Here is an 11132-nt window from a genome sequence, read left to right as displayed (position 1 = left end):
GATGAGTATTGCTAATCAGCGTGGAGAAAAAGGTAAAAATAAATGTATATAGCATTCCTCTAATTTGTTATTTGATATGTAATATAGCATTCCTTTAATTTGTTTTTATTTATGTAATATTGCATTCCTCTAATTTGTTATTATTTGATGTGCTATATACTTCAAAATAGAGACAAGAGGAGGCATCATTTATTGGAAAGGGCGGGTCTTATGGGTGGCAACTTTCCTCCAAGGCAAAAGATGGTAACTATGCAAATGATGCTACCAAGGAAGTTCTTGAGAGAGAATAGTGCGTTTCAGTCTAGTATACTTCCTAGTATAGTGTGAATGTTATATTAATAGTAATAATAAGGTTACAATATAGAGGCGAGAAAGGTGCCACATTGACCAAGGTGATGATTTGCTTCTCTTGTTTTACTTTCTATATTTGATCATGTTGCTTAGCTTATCATACTAAGGGGCAGTTCTTGAATGGTACATGGAAAATTTTAAGAATATAAGTTACCCACTTGCACTCCTTTTCATGCTTGCCCCATGCACGTGCACAACTAGAATGGATATCTGAGGGGTGGGGGAGGGTTCAAAATCACTTGATGGGGTGTCATAAAACTCCTTTTTATTTTGAGAAACATTTGTGTGATTATTAAGTCCAACTTTGTATGAATCAAAGTTCAAGCGAGAGGGTGACAACACTTTTGAGAAACTTTTGATGGGTTGCTTTCGAGATACTTGCTTAGAAACAATAAACAAGGTGTAGATTATGGTTGTGACCAACCCTCTTATTAATTCAAATCTTGCCTTTTTTTTGCTTTTGTGGTTTTGGGTGGTGATAAGTCTACATCCACACTCATTATCTTGTAGGATGATTATCAAAGCGCAGGTCAAGGAAGGAACTTTAGAGGTTGAGGGTACTAAAAGGCGTCTTGACTCGGCATTGGGTACTCGAACCGCGGTGAATTAGAGTGTTAGAGGCGTAGGAGATGGAGTCACCCCCACCGCGATTACTTTAAGCCTAATAAAGCGTGGATCTAAGAAACATGTGCGTGCATTGAGTCAGCTTCTTGAGGAAGAGGAAAAAAGAAAAAAGAAGAACAAAAAAGAAAAAAGCGGAAAGAAAAGGGGAAAAGAAGAAGAAGCGGAAAAAAAAAAGAATTGAAGAATAAATACAAGGAGTTAGAAGCAAAATTTAATGATCGTCTCACTTCTCCTGCGTCGGAAAAATTGCTTGAATAGCCACAAAAGTGACAATAGAGACCATATCCCCCCTTTAGGTGGTGCACATAGCAAAGCGTAAAGTAAGCTTTTAAATATTGTTTACACTACTTTAGAATTGGGTGTTTTTTTTTCCTATTTAGTTTTATTTTGTAAATATTCTCTAACATATATAGCCCAGAAGAACAAGGAAGAGAAGAGTAGATGCAATGGGAAAAAACTCTGAACCTGATTTTAGGAAGGTACATGCTAAGGGAACAAGTCATTCCCCACTTCCAAATCCTATGCTTCCTCTTGGAAAGGTATCGTTGTCACAATCCTTGCGATTATCACATTTTACTTAATATAATAGATAGGTTACGAATCTGATTAGCACACGATCTTCTAATCCACCGTTATTTTCATATTGTTAATTACTAAAAACTCTGTATACAATTAGGACTGAGTTGCAGTTTGGCTGTGGGTTCCAAGTCCAATATTGTTGCTAAGGGTAAGGTTTACGTGGAGCTTGGACCCGAGACTAAGTTGCACAATGTTCCCTTAGGGCCAAACAATGCAGCGTATCGAGTTGATAAGATTTTGGAAGGTAAAGATCATGTTGCTCTTCCTATACCAGATTCGAGATGAGTGGTAATTTTGAAAAGATGCTCTTGGATCACAAGTTGCTTGGCCAAAGCACTTAGTATTGAAAGGCATTGAGGTAATTTCATTAAGTTTTAATTTATTTTGAAGTACTTTAAAATATTTTTTGTGTGTGTTTTTTTTTTTTTTTTTTTTTTTTTTTTTTTTTTTTAGTTCTAAATATTCTCACCTAAAATTTGTTGAAGACCAAAAAGGCTAATTCTCCTATACCACCAAAAATTCTAAAAGGAAAATGCTGAAGTAACAAATTAGTGCACCCGATCTGAAATCATACATGGGATCTTGGAAAGGTGAATACTAGTGCTTGAATCCCTGTTTTATGTTGTATTTGCAATTAACCCATTATGACTTTACAATTCATCTTAGGGCGGAGTTGCAGTTTGGCTGTGGATTTCAAATCCAATGTTGTTGCTAAGGGTATAGTCTACGAGGAGCTTGGACCCGGAAACTAAGTTGCACAATGTTCCCTTAGGGCAATATAACTCACATGTAGCGTTAGGGAAGATTTTGGAAGGTAAAAAACAAGCTCTTCTTCTTCTGTACCAGTTGGTGATAAGTTGAAATTTGTGGAAGGCGCTATTGGATCACCGCGTTGCTTGGCCCAGGGAATTAGTGGTGAAAGCCAACCAGGTAAAAATATCGATGATTGTAAATTTATAAGAATCCCACTTTAGGATCGGACCTCTCCCTTTCTCTGTCTAGCTCCCTCTATTTATACATTTCTTCCTTCTAATCCACCTCATGATCCTTACACAAGTAAACATTCCACCTCCAATTTGTGTAGATGTGCATCTGGCACTTCCGCTCCACATACACATAGGCCATAACACAGCCCACTGCAGGACACTTCAAGCCAACGCCGGATACCTCTGAGACCACTTCAGGTCCATTACACATAGGCCATATTCACGGCCACCCTTGCTAGACATGACATTATAATTTTTTATGCTTATCTTTTATTTTTTTAGGTTTTGAATCGGGGATAAAATAGGGCAACCGAGTAAAAGTAAAAGCGAAAAAACTAAGTCGGTAGCCCAACAAAGGAAGCGATCTATGCACTTCCTTTGGTGCCATGATTAGTACAATTATTCAAAGTGGTGGACTTAAGTTTCCATATGGACAAGAATTATTAGGAGATAACATAGAGTTTTCATACATAGAGACAAATGGCGTGAAGGATGTTTGTAATCTTGAATCTGTCGAGTCTCCTTGTATGGTTGCATATATGAGGTGATAAAACTTACGTTGTTACTAACTATTTTATTGAATGTTTCTTTAGCTTATAAAATGAGTTGTGTTTTCACATTTCAGATGCTTGTATGAGAAATTTGTTTGTTCTAGAGATGGATATTTGTTTGTCAACCCGGCTGTCTTCAGTGTTGTGGATTCAAAAGAAAAAACTAAACTTGTTCTTGATAGACTGAGGGAAGCAAACATGAATGAAATTGTTTTCATTCCTTACAACCCAAGGTATGGACATATATTATATTGGTTTTGTTGAACTCATATTTGGTTACAAATACATATTAAATGCTAGTTAATAACTTGTTTGGTTTTAGCTTCCATTGGATTGTGATTGTCATCGACTTGTCTAGTATGGATGTTTATTGGTTGGATTCATTACATGGTAAATGCACCGGTGACATGGAAATCATTATCAACACGTACGTAACTATTTCCATACGCATTTATTGGTATACTTTTTGTATTATATATGTAGACTTTTTTATTTCTTATATTGACATTAATTGCTTAAATTTTTAACTTGTAGTGCGTTGATAGCTTTAAAAGGGATCCAAGTGAATAGAAGTTCTCAAAAACCATGTTGGCACCATATCAAGGTAAACGATTACAGTTACTATTTTTTTTTTTTATAAGCAAGCGAGGTTGTTTGAGAGGTCCCCTACCCCTTTTCATTAATAATTGTAAAAATTGTATTACATCCTAACATACACATTCCCCATAGCATCATCATAGACTATTTTCTTTATATCCACAGAAAATGAGCTAGGGATAACTTCTATGTATCTTACATCGGGTACATTACTTGCTAAAGCATCAACTAATTTATTACATTCTCTATAAACATGTCTTATAGAAAACATTTCCATTTGACCCATAAGTTCCAATGCATCTGTAAGCTTCCTTGCTTGCCACGGGGTGTTGCTCCTGTTTTTAGTGAAGGAGATAACATTTGTAGAGTCTGTCCTTGCCTCCATTCTTCTTATGTTGTATTGTTTAGCTAGTTTTAGCCCTTGATACAGGCCCTGCAATTCTATAAGCTCCACAATAAGAAGTTGAAGACGCTTGAAACCTTCACCCTTTTTAATATTTCATGCTGATCTTATCAGCAAACTATGATATCATGCATGAGACTTGGGCTTTGCGAAATATCTTCTGCATCCATGTTACAACCTGAATTCTTTGACTTGGCATTATTAAAATCCACATTTCCAACAGCTGTCCCACCAAAAAGATGTTTGGAGTCAATGCCCAACTTATTCTTCCCTCAAGGAAAACACACGCTTAGTTGAGTCATTTCTGAGTCTTGAAAGAGACCTCCCTCACTCATAATTGGCTTCCTTAGAACTGGAAGAAGCGGGACCACGGAAACCGACAACCAACTAGCCCAAGATGAAGAGACTACACTAGAAGACCAAGGGCCTTACGAATAAGGACTCCACGGCTTCCCCTTTACCACATATGCTCTCCATACCCAAGCGGAGAGCACGCCATCTCTTCTAAGCTAGGGCGACTGCCCTCGGTGCCAGATGAACAAGGTCAACTCCATGACTCCACGATGATTGAATGAGTGGTTATTTGTACCAGCGATCTTGCCTTAACAGCTACTTGTGTGGAGCTTCTCGGCTCATCACCTCTGCGTTCTCGAACTATAGCAGCCTTTTCCACAGTAGTGAGATATCCCCTAGTAGTTTCATACCTCGGCACGAGATATTCATCCAATCGGACCTACCAGGGAAAGGGACCTGCACAACCCGGCTGTGTGTCTTAACACCAAATACATCTGCAATTCAGCAGGGGTTCTTCCTTACCAAAATGATGACAAGAGTTCCTGCCTAAGCGTCAAACCAATATCCGATCAACGCACTTTGACGCCTGTGGAATACACCTCTCAAAACGAGAGGAAACTAATCCATCCGATCTACATTACATAGACCACCGGGTCAAAATCGATCGTGGGACCCTTTCCATGTCATCGGGGATATTAACGATTAACATGTCGGAAGATTGTTACGACCAACAAAAGTGAATTCTCCCTCTATTTTTAAATAGTTGGTCTTTGTTCAAAGTGATGGACGGGTTACTGTTTTACTAAGCTGTATGACTAATTCTAAATAATAGATTAGGTCAATTAGGTGATCGGCTCACATCTATGATGAATAACGGATTTTTGTATGTGCTTTGATCTCTAGTCTGCGTTGGTCCCTCTTATATTGATAAGTGGGACTGCAGTTCTGAATTTGGATAATGTACTCGGATATACCTAGTTCCGCTACTTCACTTGAAAGACATCACCCTTTACATTGGTGTGTATAATTGATCTCAATGTTGTTGTCTAGAGCTGACTTGTTTGGAGGTACTACTCATGATGATTTCCTCAAGAAAAGAGTGACAATAGGATTGGATGCAAAAGTAGCATTCAATTTTTTATGGCTGGTATACTTCATAATCCATTGCCACCGATAAGAAAGCCTGACATTCATCCCACAGGCCATAGAGGTATGGTAAGAACCGAGTAGCATTTGGGTTTTGCAGAAAAGCTTTTTAGTAAACTGAATTCAAGTATTTAAAGTTTTAAATGACTTTGTTGGTAAAGAGTGGTATAAAACCCGATGGAGTGGGGAGGAGAGGTGGTGAATTCACAACCCGATGGAGAGCACACTGCAACTTCGGATGGGTAGTGGGCATTTCCCGTAAAGAAGGTTTTGGTAAATCAAGTTATTTCGGGGAATATTCAGATTGTTGGCGAAAATCCCTCCTCCCTCGTTATAGTATGATGAAAAGCTCTCAAGCCGTACCCTACGGAAACGAAAAACACTATCTCAAGCCATTAAAGAAGTTACTCCCTCCTATTCATTTTGTGCGGAAGAGGACTACCTACATCCCTTTGGTTTAGGAAAGTGGTTGCGGTCTGCGCTCGGTCGGTCGAAATCTCTTTTGGGCTCATGAATAGAGGAAAGAGGATATCTCCCGTAAAACCAATAAATAATAGCAGGGGATTGCCCTTTTCTCTTCTAGTAAATAACCTTCGAAAGAAAGCATTCCTCCCTCTCGCCCGCATCTTCGGGAATCACAATTTTCAACATCGAGATTGGGTGGGTTTGAAGTGTACCGTCTTGTATCGAAAAGTGAGACCTCCGATTTCTATTCAAATGAAAACAAAGAAAAAGAGTTTGGCGGAAAGAACCCGTTTGAGAGTCTTTTTTGTTCCGCGAGATCGAGTTAGAACTGTTATGACTAGACTCTTTAACCTTGTAATGCCCGTAGGAGTAGCGGTATCTCGCCATTCGACTTTAGGAAAGAATGGAGTCGAGGCCTTTTCCTATAGTTTTGTCTCCGGTAAGTAATTAACGAGTAAGTAGGGGAGTTTAAAGCTGTTCTAAGTGAAGAGTGGTCCGCCGCCCGTGATTTCCACGCCTCCTCTGTTCCCAGTAAAGGGCGGCGGATATATAACAACAGATAAGAGCATCGGTTGATGGCGGATCAGGTTTAGGTTCAGCATCTTCGGTTGCCCCTTTGAGCGATTTGCGGGATGAGGTGGAGTTTGATCCATCCATATTCATTGGGAAGCTGGGAAAGTAATCTACATCGAGAGCTAAGAGGGTGCAATCCACATGTATTCATGATGTTGACAGCGGAGAAGCCACTACTAACCTTGGCTCCAAGGCTCTTGCTCTTGCACCAAAGATTGATCTTTCTAAGAAGATCACCTTGCCTCGCTCCTAAAGCACCAATCCTGCCCGGTCCCGAACAGGTTACCATAGTGACTCCCAAGCGGTTACCTATTCTGGACACTCACCAAGTGCCATGGAGCTATCACTCAGTCCGGAAATAAGATCACTCTCGAAGACCAAGCCTTTTTGAAGTGGACCTCGATCTCACTTCCTTGCCATTCGAGGGAAAGCCTCCTGCGGCAGACTTTGGGCGTGTGAGAAGATCGTTAGTGCTTAAGATACCGGCCTGCCGGTTGTACCCTTCCCTACCCTTTCCTTGGCCAAAAGCGGGGCGACAAGCGAAGAGCGTGTCAATCGGTCCTTCACCACTTCTCGAGTGACTTCAGGTCGTAAATCGGCCCGAGGAAGTGTGGCGAAAGATGAGGTCGAAGATGGCTAGCTTTCTTGCTTGCTTTCCATTACGGACAAGGCAGACTTGCCGTCTCGCTCACTTCTTGAGAATTGAGACTAGGGGTAGAAGAGTAGGAATGAGAAAGCGATCTTAGAGAAGAAGGCTTTCCCACTTGAGAGATCGAATGAGAACCATAAATTCGAAGAGAAGGGTAGAATTCAAAGAATCAAAGAAAACCTCCGGATATCAATAATAGAGATAGAAGAAATAGAACTAGAGAAAATGCAATGAATTTCTTCGATCTATAGAAAGAACCTTTATCTCCTTAGACTTTTCCAACGTTTGAGGACTCGGCGATATCTCCCCGGTCTTCCAAAGCATTCTTATTCTCTTGGATCCGGAGGATGGCCAACCAAACAAGCATTTGAATTCCCATCGGGAGTAGGGGAAAGGAGGGATATATTTTTTGCGAAAATTGACCAAAATTTTAATCACCCTAGTGTGCGACAAACCCATTTGCTTCTCTCCCTCCCCTCTCATTTGATTTTATTATAAAAAAATCAATTTTAATTGGTTAACTGTTATTTCAATTTCAATTCAAATTTTGGGATAAATGATTCATCTCTTTCTTAGTTTGAATAAAGGTGAGAAATTCTCTTATTCTCAGCGGTTTTGATTGATTGTTTGATTGTTTGATTTTAGTTGAAGTTCAAAAATGAGTATCTGTTGCTTGATTTTCTGTATGGTAGAAATGTTCACATGTATTCCAGTAAGTGCTATTTGATTTTCTGTATAATAGTTTTCCTTGTGAAACTAGACTTTGCTTTGGTATTGATGAAAACATATTTATAGAAAAAGAAGAATAATATAACGTTTTAGTTCTCCGAATAAGATGATGGGTTTCAATTAAATGTGTAAAAGTGAAACATTGATTCTGTCTTTAAAGAAATAGATTAATCGAAGTAATTACGAAGAGTCAAAAGTAGTAGATGAAAAATGGCATATAATATTTGGTTTTAAATTGGTAACTAATGTCTACTTAATGATATATTCATGCGATGGGCATGTCCTAATTTCTCTATTTGAATACTTCTATATCCTCTTTGTTTTCCTAAACTAGTTTGATTAGTTTCACCTTTGTTATGAATGTGGGGTGTGGGGATTCAACAGGAGCAGTAGGGTGATGTAGAGAACTGACTAGAACCATTGAAGGAGCAGATGATGGTGTGGGTACAATAGTTGTTACTGGAGCAGGTTCACTTGCTGGTGGTGAAGCCAATGGGGGTGTAGCAGTTGGTGGTTGGACCTTGTGCTATAACAGATCAAGTCAACATTGCAAAGAGCAAGAATAGACCAATGCTAGAAAGCCATCTTGGTGCTTGTGTGTGTTGGCTGGGGTGTGGTGCAGGTGGTGTATCTTTGTGTGTCCCCAGTGCAAGTCGTGGTACCTTGTTGGTTTTGTGTGTTGGAAATGGTGATGTTGAAGGTTTGGAGACTTGTTTGGAAGTGAATAGATTGTTTAGTTGTGTTTGTTTAGTTGTAGTGTAACTGTATCAGCCTAATATATGACTACTAATACGATTGGTGTATCACCCTAATATGCTATAGTTAAGTAGTTTTATTACTTGATGCAACTGTATTGCTAACAATATATTTGGTGCGTAGTCTCTCTGTCATCTGTTCTTTCCAGGGTTAAGTGAAGTGAAGCAGCATCACCTCGTTTCTTTTCTTTTACCATTAGCTTTTCCATTTGTATAAATAATGTAACTTTTGTACTCTGGAAACTAATTTAACAATGTTCCTATCCTGTGTGGTTATCATTTTAACAATGACAATATTTTGACATCGATGCGTAGGACCCTAATATACAGTTACAAACAACTAGTTGATGCAGGCGCTGCAATTCTTATTGCTCAACCCTTGCCTCCGATTGCATTTTTTCTATTTAGAACTAATTTGTTCTGAAAATACAATTTTGCCCCTAATAAGTAATTTGCCCCTTGATTCAATTTGATAATTTGATATTTTTGCAGGGCCCTCTGCAACCAGACGGTAAACAATGTGGTATTCACTCAATGCGCTTTATGCGAGACATAATGAGCGATCCTTCTCCTTTGTCATTGAAAGTAAATAAAATACCTCTCACATTTTAACTTAATTTATGCTTTTGATATCTTTAGCAACTGTGTTTTTAACTTTTTTTTATTCTCTATTTTGCAAAATATTAAACTTGTTTCTTATATTCCAGATAAAAAATCTTAGCAATAAAAAGGCCTTCACCGACAAGGAAATAAATGAAGTTCGAATGGATTTTGTTATGTTCATCCAAGAATGTATTATGAACTATCCTCAAGATGAAGATGGACCATAAAATTTGAAGAGACATATATATGGGTGATCGAATTTGACGAGATTAGATTATTTTTCATTTGGATTTGGATTTGGATTAAATTGATTATATTTATATGAATTAGATTGGAAATGTGTTATTTATTTCATTACGTTTTACGATTAAGTACAAATATATATTGGTTATCTAATGGGATTGGAATGTTTCAATGAAATTAGCAATATATATGAGTGTTATTTGAAATTTAATGGATCATATTCAGATATGTAGTTTATTCAGGTGTGTAGTTTATTGCAGGTCCCCAATTTTGGGGGTTTTTATATATATTCACGTTTTATTATTATTTTTAATAAAAAAAAATATATTTATATATACATATCACTGTTTTACCCAAACAGTCATGACTAATGATACTTTTTATGACTGTTAAAAAAGATGAATGAATAACTGTTTATTTGAAACTGTCACAAATGATATGATTTGTTGTGACGGTTTTTGAGCAGTTGTTACCGTTTTTTATGATTTTGTGACCGTTAAAAAGGATGAATGCATAACCGTTTATTTAAAACCGTCACAAATGATATGATTTGTTGTGACGGTTTTTGAGTAGTTGTTACCGTTTTTTATGGTAGAGAGAGGCTAGTCTGGAACAAATATTTGTGACGGTTTTGGGAAAAAAATAAATGACTCTCACTCCGCCACGGTTTTGGAAAAAAAAAACCGTCACAAAAGACTTTTTGTCACTGTTTTTAACATTGATATAAAGCCTTTTTTCTTGTAGTGTATAGCATGAAATGGTGCCCGGTATCAGAAAAACATTACTCTTCTGTGAAAAAAAGTCTCTGGACACTATGGATTTCTTTAGTATTTTGGCTCGAAAGTATTTGTTATTTAAATAATTGGCCCGATCTTTGCTTTAAGCTATTTGTCAAGGTTCTATTTAGCATTGAAATTCTTGAAGTGCCAATCAAAAAAATCTTGAAGAAAACATTGACTATTTTCCACAGCTTTAGGTGGTATCTCATTACTGTGTAATTTGGTCCCTTTCTTTTTTAAGTCGACTGACATGTTGCTTCTGTCAAAAGTTTCTTGAGACAGATATGCACCTCTTCAATAAATATGAGTGCATTAGATGTATGTGGTATGGGTCTATGGCAGCTATAAGAATTGATTCACAATCTTTTTCTAACTGCAGACAGTGGTTAAACTTATTTATATCTTGGTATTATGATTAGTAGGATGATACTAGCCACAGAGGAATATACTGCTTTATTCTTCTACATGAAAATTGGAAGCACATGAATTATGTTAAATTTGAGAAAGGCTTTGCTTCTCATAAATCTATATGGAAAGCAGCTCCTAATATTTGAATTAACACTCTGAAGGATTTCACTCAAGATGGCTTTCTTTTTTATTGACAAGGTAGGTACTATCACATGGTCTTATCTACTAAACTAGCGGGAATTGGACATGTGGCATTCTTACTCATGACTACAACTAACGAAAGATTCAATTATATCTACCCTTTTTATTCCTCACACCTCGATACCAAGTTACCAACCACACTGTGAAGCTCTGTTTCCTCTCCCTAATCCCGCCCTTCCATCACCATTACATTGTT

At 37.8% G+C, this 11132-nt stretch overlaps 1 protein-coding gene across 1 annotated transcript; it reads left to right on the top strand.

Moving 5' to 3' along the window:
• The first annotated feature begins 2926 nt into the window (after positions 1-2926).
• LOC147503734 (uncharacterized) lies at positions 2927-9532 on the top strand. The gene is made up of 6 exons (XM_086604942.1): positions 2927-3084; positions 3166-3324; positions 3414-3518; positions 3626-3695; positions 9195-9287; positions 9410-9532. Exons 1-6 carry the CDS (start codon positions 2927-2929, stop codon positions 9530-9532), a joined length of 708 nt encoding a protein of 235 aa, XP_086461068.1.
• Positions 9533-11132: the final 1600 nt, after the last annotated feature.

This window comes from Coptis chinensis, chromosome 4 (genome assembly GCF_015680905.1).
Source record: "Coptis chinensis isolate HL-2020 chromosome 4, ASM1568090v1, whole genome shotgun sequence".
Taxonomy (NCBI): Eukaryota; Viridiplantae; Streptophyta; class Magnoliopsida; order Ranunculales; family Ranunculaceae; genus Coptis; species Coptis chinensis.
This window is presented reverse-complemented; position numbering and strand designations above follow the sequence as displayed.

Coding starts and splice junctions, on each gene's coding strand:
- LOC147503734 (XM_086604942.1), top strand. CDS start 2,927: ATGATTAGTACAATTATTCAAAGTGGTGGACTTAAGTTTCCATATGGA. Junction 3,085..3,165: donor TGTATGGTTGCATATATGAG/GTGATAAAACTT, acceptor TTCACATTTCAG/ATGCTTGTATGAGAAATTTG. Junction 3,325..3,413: donor TTCATTCCTTACAACCCAAG/GTATGGACATAT, acceptor GTTTGGTTTTAG/CTTCCATTGGATTGTGATTG.